Below are 15670 nucleotides of genomic sequence, written 5' to 3' on the forward strand. Positions count from 1 at the left end.
CAGCCTACTTCAAAGTAATAATTTCTGCTTTGTTGGAACGATCTAATTAAGTCCTTTATAACTGCTACACCGTTCAGGAATTTTAAAATATTTACACTAAAAATTGGATTGCTAAAATTTGTTTTATTGTATCTTTTCATCTCATAATTTATTTGATAAACTATAAGTGAAATTCTTTCGAGGTTTGTACGTCGTCAAGCAACGATTACCAATAGTAGACTATTTTAAGGGCCAACAAACACATTATACAAACTCCCACACCACGAGAAACATCTGTACGGCCTTTGCAAATATTTGCCATGAGATCGATCGCGACCACTGCGCTAATCCATCTTCAAATCCAAATATTTTCGCTATTCAAGCTCTCATATCATATCATATCATATCATATCATATCATACTGTACATGTATTTGATGAGGATATATTGGTCGAAATCAAATCCCACTCTAAAGAAATATACGTGCCGTATCTACATTAAATCTTTCGTCGAAATTTAGGTTTTGTTAATTAGTTCTTAACGAGTAAAATTCCTCAAGTACACTCATAATGTTAAGTACGATTTATAGCCTCTAAACTACATATAATTATAACGCTGAATTTCAATGTAGGAGAAATAAATGAACTTTTGTAATCGTAGCTTTATATTTGATTACCTTTGTTTTAGTACATATTTTTGTTACTAAAAAAAGCAAAATAAATTAAAATTTTATATTGTTTTATAGGAAAAAGGTTAATTAAAAAAGGCAAAAAATCAATCCGGCATCGAAATTAGTTTAGAATAAACTATTTTTAAAAATATGAACACTATATTACGAGTATATTTGAGGAACTTACATCTAATTAGTCTAGGTTTGAAAGGAATTAGATTACACTGGATCGCAAAGAAAATGGGTCGGTTAGAAAACGTTCAATATCTACAAAAGTACCTGACCTTGAACTTGAGTACTTTATTGAAGAGAACATACTGAGAACATCATTATTTTTATTACTAGAATTATTTAAAAACGAGATATTTACCATGTTTTTTATTTTCATTTTGCGGAGCTCAATGTTTCGACATTATTTACGAATGTCTTGTTCACGAGACCTGACCTAGTTTTATAAAATAAAAAAACGAGTGTGCTTTAGATCACACGACTGAAGTAAAACTTAGGAAACGTTTCTCTCTATCTTTCAATCTTCACTAACTTACCCTCTCAACTTCCGTTCGCTTCGCTCGATCACACTTTTCGTAACGCTCTTGTCACGCATTCACCAGTATACTACCCAAGTCAAGCGTGCGTAAAGACCGGTAGTAGTGAAGATAGAAAGAGAATTGCGTTTCATAAGTTTTACTGCGGTCGTGTGGTCTAAAGTACACTCGATTTTGCTTTGTAAATAAACACCTCGCACTTGACGGCTTCCAGTAAGATCTTTACCTGTGTCGGGGTCAGAAAACACACAATACACGCACAAGCACAAACGCCCAGACCACGGCTAACTTCTGACTATAGCCAATAGAAATGTTTACCATAAGCGGGGATCGAACCCGCGACCTCCAGCGCGACAGCAGTGTTGTGACCACTGACCACTATTCCAACGGTTGTATTACCCCCTCATAATGATGTAGGGTACATCAGCAGCGGAACTTCTAAACTCTCAAGAGCGAGGGGCGTTAGTGAAACACGTATTGGAGTCAGCAAGGGCTGAGCCAGGAGATGAGCACGCTCTAGAACCCGCACTAACTCTACGGCCCGGACAGAGCATAGGTGAGACTGTATGATAGCTAAAATTTAAGAATTGACAAAGTATAAGTGAAGTTTGGAGTAGCACGGCTGGACACAGCCCAATGATATTGCTCTCTGGTAGTATTGTGTTCCTGTGGTAGGCAAGATAGCCAGGGCTTCTAGAGAGGCTTGGGAGCTGGGTTGGCACGCGCTTGCATTGGTCCTTTTTTTTTCCTTATAATACTATACTTATATCTAGCTTAATCTTACATTATTTACATGCGTAATCGTTTTCTTAAAAATATATATTTTAATATTATCTATATCACCACCACCTTACTCCTCCCAAGCAAAGCAACCTATTCGAATTTTATTTTGACATCTCAACGACGGCGGTGTCTCTATTATGAATCGCCATCTTGAGACTATGCTCGAGGATATCTTTTTCTGTAATGATGGTCCTGTGCATTGGTCCTGGTATTGTAGATCATAGACACTTGTGGAATAAAGAAAAAAACGAAAGTAGCGCTCGTCAAGATCGCTTAAGCCAATTTCATCTGATGCTGATAAATGATTGAAGTATGTGAATGAAATTAATTAGTACTAACAAAACATGTTACAGTACCAGCGTGCGTAAGTCGAGGCGTTGTCGCCGGAATGTTTCCTCTCCACGAGCGAACCGCTCTAGAAAATCTGCGAAAGAAATGGGTTAAGACATTATTCTCTCCTCAGCCGTTGGGTGAGTTGTTGCTATAAGTTAGTAGGATCTTACAGGGCTTGGTAAAGTTACCAATTACCATTATAAAATACCGGTAAATACAATATATTTTTAATAAAAAAAAAAAATGGGGGTAGATTTATAATACTGTACATCGTAACTATTAATTAATAGTTTACGCCGCGTTGGCGCAGCGGTCACAGTCATGGATTGTACCTATTCCGCTGGCGGTTGCGGGTTCGATCCCCGCACATGACAAACATTTGTATTGGCCATACAGGTGTTTGCCGTGGTCTGGGTGTTTGTGTCCTTGTGGGTCTCCCCACCGTGCCTCGCAGAGCACGTTAAGCCGTCGGTCCCGGTTGTTATCATGTACACCTGATAGCGATCTTTACTCACAGTAGGGAATATATCCGCCTACCCGCATTGGAGCAGCGTGGTGGATTAAGCTCTGATCCTTCTCCTACACGGGGAAAGAGGCCTATGCCCAGTAGTGGGATATTACAGGTTGAAGCGTATGTAGGTATCACTACACTACAATACTTTTGTCATTTTATGACTTTGTAAGATACAATGTCTGTACGCTGTAACATAGCACTGTGATGAATTCAATGTTACTTTTTTAGGGACCTTTTGATTATTATATAATTGCGTTAAAACTCGAAATAATGTATTTTGTAAATTATACGAATTCATGTTTAGACCCGAAATAGCTTGCATAACTTGCAGGTTAGATATGGTAACGTCTAGGCTTACCTTTGTCTTATTTAATTAAGAAAACTTCCGCATATTTTCGTTATTTCAATATATTTATTTAGCCATCTACACAGCTTCATATAAAAAAAAATCAATGTGTTTCAGATGAAATTAGCGAATACTTTGGAGTTAAGATAGCGATGTATTTCGCCTGGCTCGGACATTACACGCAGTCGCTTACAGTGCCAGCGGCTGTTGGATTTATATTCTGGGTAAGTTTTATGTTATGGTTTAAAATAAAATAAAAAATCAACCCGATGTTAGCTTCAATGCTATTTTTGAAGTAAAACTTCTTTACGCACGCTCGACTTGGGGAGTAAGCTGGTAAATGCATGACGAGAGAGAGCGTTACGAAAAGTGTGATAGGGCGAGGCGAACGGAAGTTGAGAGGAAGATATAAGTCAGTGAAGATTGAAAGAGTGAGAGTTACGTTTCATAAGTTTTACTTCAGTCATGTGGTCTAAGGCACACTCGTTTTTTTTTTGCATTGTAGGTTTGGTTGGGAACAGCGAACGACTACTGGAAGGACATAGCATACGTTCTGTTTTCGTTGTTCAACGTTCTGTGGGCCTGCGTCTATTTGGAGACTTGGAAAAGGTATTGTAGTTTAATTTAAGTGTCGCCATGTGTAATATTTTTATGTGTTCATTTATACGTTATAACTTTATGGCCAATTTATTTATTGTTTTCACTCCTAATCTTAACAACTAAATTTTTTGGTGACTAGTGTAAAATTATTTTATATACATACCCAGACAGACATCGTTCTGTCAAAAGTTAATAGTAATTTTTTTTCTATTAAAACCTTCTATGTTCCTTAAACATATAAAAAATAAATTAGCCGAATCGGTCGAGCCATTCTTGAGTTATGCGCTTAGCAACATTCATTTTTATTTATATAGATTTAAAACAATAATATTAAACTTTTGAATCATTTTCTTTTTCTTATTGCATAAATTCAATTTAGAAAATAATTCATCTTTATTCTTTTTTTTAACTTAAAACATTAGTTAACGAGATGTATATGACAAAATTGGCACTATTTTATTATTTGTTGCAGATACTCAAACGTTTTGGCATACAGATGGGGGACGTTAGATCAAAGAGATGAGCTGTTGGTTGAACCGCGACCGTTATTTCAGGTTTGTTCAATTGAATTTATTACACAAATTATTAATACTTTTATTAGATCAGCTTTTGTAGACATTATGTTTTCCTGTAATCAATTTATATGGCAATGTTGGTAGTTCTTACATTACCTGTTCTTACATAATTGGTTTGATTGGATTAGAATCATATTAACAAAAGATATTTTCTTATATTGCTTTTACTAAATCAAAGACCTTGGTATAAACTGATTTAGTGATTTCATTTCATTCAAATATTGCAATAAATAATTACTGAGTAAACTAGCGTTGGCTTTTTGCTCACAATACTCTCCGTCGCACTTGATTCTGATCGGTTGTCGCCAGTCAACAGGAGGGAGTAGGAAATAAATTGAGTAACTAAATTCATACAATATTTTAAAAGAAATAATAAAATAATCATACATTTTAACTGGAATAATACAATATTTGTATAGTATTAGCAGAAATCACAACATTACTATAATTAGAGATGTACTGTTTCTCGCAAAACGTTGCAAAGGCAGATATTTCTTTCTTCTGACTTATTCTCCAAAGACAGACATTTGGGGCTCTTCTGGAGCTTCAAATGTGGAGTAATATTGTAATACCACCTTATCATTATATGTTGTTCATTATAATATATTATTGTTGTGAAAAATATTTGAATCGAATTTTAAATCAAGCAGAGACAAATATTCAATAGGAGCGTGTGTGCATTTTATAAAGGTATAAGTTTTAAAGTAAGCTAAATAAAGAATTTTATGATACAACTACACTTATCTATATCTATACTATTATAGCTTAACGTATACTAACCTTGAAGGGGAGAGGGGTCGATACTTCTAATGCATAGGTATCCTTTTTAAATGATGGGAAATGCGTAAAAACGTATACAATGTCGATTCAGGGTCGGTCTACGGGCTTATGGGTTTACGCGCCATTTACTCATCAAGCGGAGGGTAGTTACACTTTTAAATGAAATAAATAAATTGAAACAAATATAATTATTTAATGTTATTATAATAATTCGAAATTGGAACTCTTGCAGGGCGAGATGGGTATAAGTGAGGTGACCGGGCGCCCGGAGCCTCAGTACGCGGCGTGGCGCCGGCGCGTGTGGCGGCACGCGGTGTCGCTGCCGCTCATGCTGCTGTGCCTCGCCGTGGCGGGGCTCGCGACCTTCGCGCTGCTGCGCACGCAGGTGGGCTGTGGACTGCTAGGTCGGCAAGCACGCGTACGGCCCACCCGGTGGCAAGCGTTACCGTAGCTTATAGACGCCTTTTTTTTTACCCAGAGGAAATCCCTAACGGATGCCTACAGCCCGGGGGAGCTGGAGGGTATGTCCGAGTCGCACGGACTAAAACCTCTGGGGTGTTCCTTCGACACGTCTGGGCGGAATCACAGGGACACAGTTCTTCAGAGCACTTCCGCGATACCGCTAGCAGCTTATAGACGCCTGCAACACCAGAAGCATCGCAAGCGCGTTGACAACCTTACCCCAATCCTTCCCAAGAGCTCTGATCACCTTACTCACTATAGGAACGCAACGGGTCATAAGCTGTTAATATGTCGTTCGAAATGATCGAACGTTGCTCTGCGTGTCTGACCTTTTATGTCAACTTTATTCATTCAAATGCCAATTATAGTTGCTAAATTTTTTTTAATTAATTTTTAAATAATATCATTTGCAGGACTGGTGGGAAGATACGATATTTTATTTCAGTTGGATACCACGTGCTTTCCTGGCGATACTAATCGCAGTCGAGGAAGAAGTGTACGCACGGATCGCGAGATGGCTCAATGATAAAGGTTTGTCTATTAAATAGATAGATATCCCAAAAACTCTACAAGAAAAAAAAAAATATCAAAGATTCTTAAAATACTTGATCTTGGATCTATTGGATCTATTTTCAAATTCTATAAACAACGTAAATATAGTTGAAAAAATATCGACGTTAATTAATCAAATATATAATAAATAATCAAATATTAGATTGTGCTCTAGCAGCTATACTATTAGATGACAAAGACTAGCTTTTAAATCCGAAACGTATCAGTTCGATTTTTTGTAACAGAAAAAAGAATAAGTTTATTTCTAGTACTTCTACTACTTTTACAGATAGCTCTCCTTCCGTAATTAGAAATAGCTAAAAATATATAAAACAATGAATGAGGAAACGAATTTTATTTGTAGACCTTCCCTCATATAATAAGTTCTGTTACTTTATAGGATAATAAACTTTTAAACTAATTTAATCTCTAGCCCTTATTTTTCATAATATTTTGTATAACATAGTGTGGCAAGCGAAAAAGAAACAGATAAATAATTGTGTGTGTTGTGTGGTTTTTCTTTTAGTATTTGTACTAGCAACATTCACAAAATGGAACACTAACTATTTAGCTGCATTAAATTTTTTTTTTGTGCATGTTTCGTATCAACCCTTCTAAAATTCTTCTAGACTTGATATAGAAATATAAATAAATAGTTTAATCCGTAATAATAATAATAAAAGTAATAATAATAATAAAATTTAGTTATAGATAAACGTAGTACATTAAACAAGGGTAGTTGTACAATATACTATAGCGCATATTATTTTCTCTTTACCGCTTACCATACTGGATTGGAACGAAAAATACGACAATTTACTATAATGGTAAAACCCGACACCGTCCAATTTTTGCTATAAACAGAGAACTATCGGCTCGAGACAAAGTATGAAAATCATCTGATTCTGAAAATAGCATTGGTTTGTATTTGATACGCTATCAGAACAAATGCAGTACTAATAAATCATGCTTCTGCTATTGGCTAAACGATATTAACAAAAATTAAAAAAAATATATATGTTAAAGCACGGCGTTGCTATGGAAACGGAGCGCTTGCATGTTTACTAATTATGTTATTTAGCATGACAAGTAAATAGTTTCTAATGAAATCGCTTCTTACATTTTTTAAAATTTAAATAACTTTTTTATTTCAAAATTAAAATTTAATCTACAGAATTGTGATAAAAAGACAATAGATTACATTAATATTTTTAAACCAGCTTTAATTTTTATTTAATTGTGTTATGAATAAACAAAAATAATTTTATTAAAATCTGTCACTCTCATTCACATCTTACACTTTCAACTTTTTATCTCCTTAAAACAACATGTAAAATGATATCCAAGAGATTTATTTTATATTTTTAAAACTACACATTATAGTAATACCCAAAATCATCTGTCTCAACAATGTTGAAATAGGCTTCAAGGCGTGAGATTAAGTGAGATTTTTATTTATGATTGGTGTATTGTTCTCTTCAGATTCATGTTAGTAATTTGTATGAATGTTTTTGTCTTTAGGATTTTATATATGTAAAGCTTATGATGAGTGATGTTTTTGGAAGAATTCTTCCATATAATAGTTTTCTGTTTCAGTTTCAGTTTGTGAATTCGTTCATGAGTTTGTTCTACATTGCGTTCTATCTTCAGGATATGGATAAATTAAAGGAGGTATAAAAATTAAAAGCTATTCGAAATTATTGTTTGTATTCTATACAAAATTTTAGAAAATTTTCATATGTCGAGGAATATTTTTTGCGTACTGATCAGATAGAATTTCAATTTCGTTGTTCTTATTTTAGCAATTAGCTGTTTTGCTCATAACACGTCAGATTATCGGAAATTTGAAAGAATCCGCCTTACCTTATCTTATCGAAAATCTGAGACTGGCCAAGATTTGTTTTGATGTTTTCGGAGCGTTGAGTCCAAGTAAAAGTAAGTTTGTTATATCATCCATTAAAAGTTTTTCAAGTGGTTTTTTCTACTACTTTATATGAGGGTAGTTATAAACTTTATATATATATATATATATATGATCCGAGAACTGTATGTTGGCAAAATTTAATAGAGTAACTGTTGAATTTTCGCGTTTTTTCACCGCCAATTTGCCATTAATTATGTATTCCAAGGTAGGGTAGGGTAGTTTGTTTCATAAGGCATATTACATGGTATAAGTGTTTTTTGATTTGTTAATATTTCAGTACCGACATCAACACAATTGAATGAACTTTTCGAAAAGAGAACTTCCTCATCCGGTGAGCCGCCGGAGATGTTCATCAACGGCGGAACTGAGAAGGATAAAGACGAGAGAAGAGATTCCGAATCAATCGTCGGGCAGAAGGTTATACATCAAGCCGAACTCGAGTCGCAGCTATTTAAGGTGAGTTTTTTTTTAATTACAATTATGTTGGCCAACAAGCATACGACCCACCTGATGGTAAGTAGTTACCGTAGCCTATAGGACTCCTTAACCATCCCCAGGAGCTCTAACTATCTTACTCATAACTGGAGCATAACACTAATTGAGAGCAGTATTACTTAAGTGTGCTCATCTGTAAGGTTGAGGTACGTCCCCAAATCCGGGGCGAGGTGGCGAATGCTGGCGCGACCACATCTCGCCCCACCCAGGCGGACGATTGCTCACACGTGTTGGTTTTTTAGTCAGTAGGGGTCTGACATAACCCTCTGACCCCTGCGCTGGAGGGTCCATGATGGATTTTCCCCACGTAAAAAAAAAACGTTCCCAAATGGGCTGCTCCAGGTTTTGAACAGGATATTAGACTCATATACAAGGTGGTCGTGACAATACGACAATAATTAATACTGAGTATAGCTAGTAACATTCTCAATTAGCCTGCAAAAATTAAATTAACTAATATCTCATAGTTTAGTCACAAAACACTTTTCTTTTTTTATAACTAAAACATCACCCCATATCTGTTATTAAGCTGTCATCATGGCCGACACAAGTTACGTATTTAAAACAATTTAAATAAAAGTTGTAAATAATGTAATTTCACTAATCGTGCTACAATTTAACGCAAAATAAACCTTATACCGTTGTTCATAAGACACTAGAATTAATATGTGGAGAGGTAATAATTGATTTGCGCTTTCTTTCTGAAATATTTCGACCGATTTCTTTCGTATTTCGCACATCGTAATTCGTAATCGTAAGTAGGTCAGTGTGTCGCCGACTGCCGTTAGCCTGTGACGTGTTAAGCTATTTGATACCTCAGCGCTCGCGCAACATTCGATCTAGTGACGCCATTGTTTATAAGTACTCAAGTATATTTTTTTGTTACTGTGAGATATTAGACGCTTGAATTAAGTGAGATTAAGTGAAGACACATTATTTAGGATATTTATTAGGTAAACTGTGCGAAATTAGACGCTTATTTTGTGTGCAAATAGTAATATTTTTAATAAAAATGCCTCGCTATAATTATACGGCTTCAGAGTACACCGATATGATATTAATTTATGGAGAATGTGACACAAACGCTGCTTTAGCGATTCGTACATATCAAGAGAGGTATGGGCATACCCGTGTTTGTCCAACAAATGGTCGAACTATTGTCAAAGCTATCCAGAGGCTTCGGGAGAATCAACCCTTAATCCCACACTCAGATTGTGCTCCTCCGCAAGTCAGAGTGAACTTGGATGAACGGATTCTAAATCATTTTACTTTAAATCCAACTACGAGCTTACGTAGAGTAGCTCGCCATTTTCGTGTGCCCCACTCAAGTGTGCACAAAATTTTGAAACTCGACAAACGTAAGCCTTTTAAATACAAAAAAGTACAGGCATTGTTAACAAGAGATATGTCTACCAGAGAAGAATTCTGTAACTCAATGTTACGAAAAAATGAAGAAATCCCCGACTTCCTCTTCAACGTAATGTGGACGGATGAAAGTACTTTTACCAAGAACGGTTTATGGAACCGTCACAACTTAAGGCACTGGAGCACTGAAAATCCGCAACTGACAAGAGACAGCTCGCATCAGTACAGATTTGCCATCAATGTGTGGGCTGGTATACACAGAAATACAATAATTGGGCCCATTTTTATTGATGGTAATTTAAATGCGGAGAAATTATTATTATTACTCAATGAAACAGTTTCAGAGTACATGGAAGAGCTTTCTCTCGATGTATATCGACAGACGTGGTACCAATTGGATGGTGCACCTGCACACTCGGTGACTTCTGCGAGAGCACGTTTAACCGAGATGTTTGGAGAGCGATGGATCGGCCGTTATGGCCCCACGAGGTGGCCACCGAGGTCACCAGACCTCACACCACTCGATTTTTTTTTATGGGGTTACGTTAAAAATGATGTTTACGCCACGGATGTAACTGATGTGGACGACTTAAAAAATCGTATAATACGATCTTTTGATAAATTAAAAAGTATGGCAGTTAATGGTGACCTGTTATCAAAAGTGAGAAATAATATTTTACGTAGATACATTTCGTGTGTTCGAGTTCATGGTGGACATATTGAGAATTTTAAAATTTAATATCTTTTAATGTATTTTGTATGTGTTAATTATTCTGACAATCAAAAACAAATAATTGAATAATAATAGTGTCAAAGTATTGCGATGTATTGTGTTACAGCGGCGAGAGGCTACCTGCCCGCCCGCCTTTAGTCAGAGGTCAGTGAATCTAAATTACAAATGGCGTACTATGTATTTTATTAATTTGCGATATTAAGTTTGTTCGAAAATTTCATTTTTTCAAAAACGGTTCAAAATATTTTCTGATAGTTTTATGATATTTCTATATACCAATACGACCTGTGTTTTCATTTATTGTCGTATGGTCGTGTACACCTTGTATCCTGGCTGTGCTCTACCCGAATAATAGTTATATTAGCTTAATATCTTGGCAAAATATCAACATGGATTTCGGAAAAACTTTGCACTAGAAGATACTTTTCCATTCTGTTCTATTTCTTGATTTTATAAAGGCATAGAACAAGGCTTCTGTCGCAATTCTTATACTTAAATTAAAAAAGACCTATGGATTCGTAATACTTATTATCTTTAAAAAAACTGCCTGACAAACCACAAATAGTGTTTTAAAATTTATCATGTTAGTGAAGAGATAAAGTTTACTTATTTTATCCTTCAAGGAAGTGTATTAGGTCTTACACTTTTTATTTTATTTAGGTAAACGATCTCTAACGTTAATATTGCTTTCGGCCTGTTTCGGTTCTTTTTTTTTGCTGGTGATAATGTAATGATATTCTCAACTGATTTATTTGAAGTGGTATATATACACAATTTCTTATCTGACGTGAGTTGCGGAATGGTTGATTGATAATCTCCTTACATTAGACATAGCAAAGACTGGGGAAGTACCCAACCTCACAGAAGATCACGACACTAATCGCAAGGAGTGGTGTGTGCCCCCCGAGAAGGGCCGGGAGTGGGGTCGCTAATACGCTCGCAATAGTGCGGGCGTCACAAGCGGGTGTAGGCCGCGACGGTAATGCGCGAGTTAAGGTTGATGCTCCCTGCCAAATATCCTTTGTCGGCACTCCACTACCAAAGCAACGTTAAGCTGACTATACATTTATAATTACTATAAATACTTGTAAATTAGTTAATAGGATGGATTTTTGTATTAGATTTAATACATAGCTGTAGTCTTTGTCTCAATAAATAATTATATTTTTTAATCTCCGTGCTCTCAATAACTTAACGCGCGCGCCGGCAGTACGAGGGCACGTTCGCGGAGCACCTGGAGATGCTGACGCAGCTGGGCCACGTGCTGCTGTTCTCGGCCGCCTTCCCGCTGGCGGCGCTGTGCGCGCTGCTCAACAACGCGTGCGAGGTGCGCGCCGACGCCTTCAAGCTGTGCCACGTGGCGCAGCGGCCCTTCGGCGAGCGCGTCAGCAGCATCGGCAGCTGGCAGGTGCGTGCGCGCGTGTGTGTGCGTGTGAGTACGTGCGTCAGGTGCGTGTGTGTGCGTGCGTCAGGTGCGTGTGTGTGCGTGCGTCAGGTGCGTGTGTGTACGTGCTTCAGGTGCGTGTGTGTACGTGCGTCAGGTGCGTGTGTGTACGTGCGTGTGTGCGTGTGTGTACGTGCGTCAGGTGCGTGTGTGTACGTGCGTCAAGTGCGTGAGGAAATTTCAGTAAACCGTCTTATGTCATTCGTTATATTGACCTTTTCTTGGCCATTCTTTCATCCGACCCTTTTGCTATATGACATTCACTTCTCAAGACAACACTGTATTACGCAGATTAATCCGTACGTTAATAACCAGTCTAAAATTCCCCTGTATTTAGTTATGATTACTAGAACTAATAAGTTCCTCTCGTATTAGTCTGACGAGCGTGGTATTAATTTGTTTATTTATCCTTCATTTACACCGAAATACAGACACATATAGAAAAGTTACAGAGCAAGATGAAAAGGCGATCTTATCGCTAAAAGAGCTTTTCTTATATTATTTTTATTTTCCTTAGAAATATATTATTATGATTTTACATATCACTACATAGTATAAAACAAAGTCGCTTCCCGCTGTATGTCCCTTGTGATGATGTGACTGTGGTGATGTGTGATGTGTGCTTAGAACTTTAAACTACGCAACGGATTTTGATGCGGTTTTTTAACCGACTTCAAAAAAGTAGGAGGTTACTCAATTCGACCGTATTTTTTTAAATGTATGTTCGGGAATAACTTCTTTGTTTATCAACCGATTTTGATAATTCTTTTTTTGTTAGAAAGGAGATATCCCTGGTGTAGTACCATGATAAGACATTGTTTACCACGTTTGACATTGTAAGCTGAAACAAACAAAATAAAAATTAGAATTAGGTAGATGCTTAAAATTATTGTATCAACTATAAAGGTATCTTTAATAAATTATATTTTTAACCGACTTCAAAAAAAGAAGGAGGTTACTCAAGTGGACCGTATATCTATATATATTTTTTATGTATGTTCGGGGATAACTCCGTCGTTTACGAACCAATTTTGATAATTCTTGTTTCGTTGGATATAGGAGGAGATATCCCTAGTTTGGTGCCATGATAAGGAAACCAGGATCTGATGATGGGATCCCAGAGAAATCGAGTAAAATTCGAAAATCCGCATAACTTTTTACTGGGTGTACCGATTTTGATGATTTTTAATTTAATCGAAAGCGGATATTTATCATGTGGTCACATTTAAATTTCATCGAGATCTGATTACAACTTTTGGAGTAATCTTTGATAATGCGTATTTACTTGACTAACTTTTTGTCTACCTTCATTGTATAACTTGTCGATATAATTGAAGTCGGTTTTTTTTTGATTGCCTGCAAACACAATTATTTAAATAGAATGGTTCAAGAAGAAGGTTTATATGTATAATACATGAGTAATATGGTACAGAAACACTTAATTTAGAGGTGTCGAACGTATCTTTTGTTGTAGATACTATTTAGTATCAGTATTGCACCCGTGCGTGCTAGTTAAATTTAATTTACACTGAGCAGTAGCATATAGTGACTGCCTATAAATAGAAATACAATGATCATTGTTTACCTAACTATTATGTATAAAAACATTTATATTGTATCTTCTGTTGGTTGTCCTTAATAAATAATATATATTTATTAAGGACTAATAATAATATATAAATAACCCTTAATTTGGTACGTTGCGTGTAGCACGCGATGGAGGCGATGGTAGCGGTGGCGGTGCTAGTGAATTGCGCTCTGATCGGTCTCTCGGGTCCCGTACACCGCTTACTGCCCGACGCTACCCCCGCACAGACCGTACTCGTCATCGTGGCTCTTGAGGTGAGGGGTGGGACATTCGGTATGTGGATACCTTGATACTTACGGGACTCCGGAAGGTAACGCCTAACAGATACAGTTAGGAGAGTGGGTAAAATAACCGAATGACGAACACCAGAACTTGTAGGAGTTGTAGGTGAGGGGTAAGGGACAAAAATAACCGAGTACGCCCTTGAGACGATGTAGGTTAGAGGGAGGGGAAGATTGATATCTAAAAGTGTACCCAAATTATACTCATGTTATACAATGTAATAAGACAGTCTGTTTGGTCACGGGAAGGATCGGATCTTAATCCACCATGCCGCTACATACTATGGGTAACTATCGCTATCACATAATTATGTAAACAATCGGAACAACAGCTAACGTGCTCTTCGAGCCACGATGGGGAGACCCACAAAGACAGAATCCAAACCGGAAAGAAATATTTGTACAAATATAAATATCCATCACAAGAGGGAATTTAACCCGAAAACCGCCGGTGTTTAGGCGCAGACATGGCACACGCACCACTACACTAAAGTGGTTATTGTTATAGAAGATCAAGGCTAAATAATATTGTTCTCAAGAAGTCTTGTGTTCCTGTAGTGGGCAAGGTGGACAGAGTTCCTGGCTAGGGTTTGGGATAGGGTCGGTAATACGCTTGCGAGTTTTCTGATATTGCAGGTGTCTATAGGCTATGGTATCCGCTTACCATCCGGACCGTATGCTTCTTTGACATCTTCAAAAATGTACCCGGATGATGCTCATGGGTTCTTTATTGATAGACACCTTTGTCAACCAGTTTCATAAATGGCAAAGTAAGGCAAGATGGTCCTTGCCCTATTTTTTGGAACTGTTAGTTTTGAGACATAAGCGATCCCGTAGAAATAAAGTTGATAATTTTTATCATATGTTAGTATCCATAAAATAAACACTCAACCCTGTTTTATGCTATAAATGAATCGATAAAAACTATTTTATGAGAATCGTATACACATTGCTGAGTGGAATACAATAAATTTTGTATCCACTCTGTATAAATAGTATGAAGTGCCGCCATTTTAACGCCTAGTTCGTATATTCAATAAACGATTCGTTGGTTCGAATATACATTGTTCAATATTAAACGGTTTGTGAACAAAGCGAATGTGTTTTTGAATGTAGGAACCGGGAGTTATGTATCACATTTTTTTAGAAGTAAATGATAATATTTCAGCACGTAGTGTTAGTGATAGTTCTGTGCCTGCGTATCGCGATACCTGAAATACCAGGATGGCTGGCCACAGAAATGGCCAAGACGGAGTTCCAAAGAAGAGAGGCCATTAAAAATGCTCATGCTCCGTTGTTGGTGAGTAAAGCTGTAATTATAGTTTTGATATTATAATTTGATAGATATAAAACATATTTTAACATGTGGGTATCCATGAATTGTAAGAATCAAGAGAAGGCGGTAACTGTACAATTGTTATTGGACTTGGGGGAGTTGGTGACAACCAGCCAGTTTGTGAAGTGGTGGAAGCAAGACTTTATCGAGATCTATCAAAATCGGGTTGATGATATTTTTTACTTCAACTTTCAATTTCGTTCTAATAAGCCAATCAGATTTTTTTCTAATGCAAAATTACTTGCTTTACTACGCCATTCACAAATATAACTCTTAAATTTTGCTAACCCTAGCTATAAAATGAATAAAAATGCTAATTAACCGCTATAAAGTTTTTTGTTATAGGTGAACTATGTATAGAAAAT

General features: G+C 36.7%; 1 protein-coding gene across 1 annotated transcript in view; it reads left to right on the plus strand.

The window, feature by feature from the left end:
* The window catches only part of LOC123664782 (anoctamin-8-like), a 35597-nt gene that overhangs the window by 10547 nt on the left and 9380 nt on the right, over positions 1-15670 (plus strand). Inside the window, exons 5-18 of the mRNA XM_045599260.1 lie at positions 1612-1750; positions 2331-2447; positions 3288-3394; positions 3676-3779; positions 4243-4324; positions 5358-5510; positions 6001-6118; positions 7004-7059; positions 7736-7810; positions 7942-8074; positions 8341-8519; positions 11867-12064; positions 13811-13942; positions 15138-15269. Coding sequence (XP_045455216.1) covers positions 1612-1750; positions 2331-2447; positions 3288-3394; positions 3676-3779; positions 4243-4324; positions 5358-5510; positions 6001-6118; positions 7004-7059; positions 7736-7810; positions 7942-8074; positions 8341-8519; positions 11867-12064; positions 13811-13942; positions 15138-15269 — 1725 coding nt within the window. The remainder of the gene's footprint in view (positions 1-1611; positions 1751-2330; positions 2448-3287; positions 3395-3675; positions 3780-4242; positions 4325-5357; positions 5511-6000; positions 6119-7003; positions 7060-7735; positions 7811-7941; positions 8075-8340; positions 8520-11866; positions 12065-13810; positions 13943-15137; positions 15270-15670) is intronic.

The sequence above is a fragment of the Melitaea cinxia genome, chromosome 22 (assembly GCF_905220565.1).
Source record: "Melitaea cinxia chromosome 22, ilMelCinx1.1, whole genome shotgun sequence".
In the NCBI taxonomy this organism is placed as follows: domain Eukaryota; kingdom Metazoa; phylum Arthropoda; class Insecta; order Lepidoptera; family Nymphalidae; genus Melitaea; species Melitaea cinxia.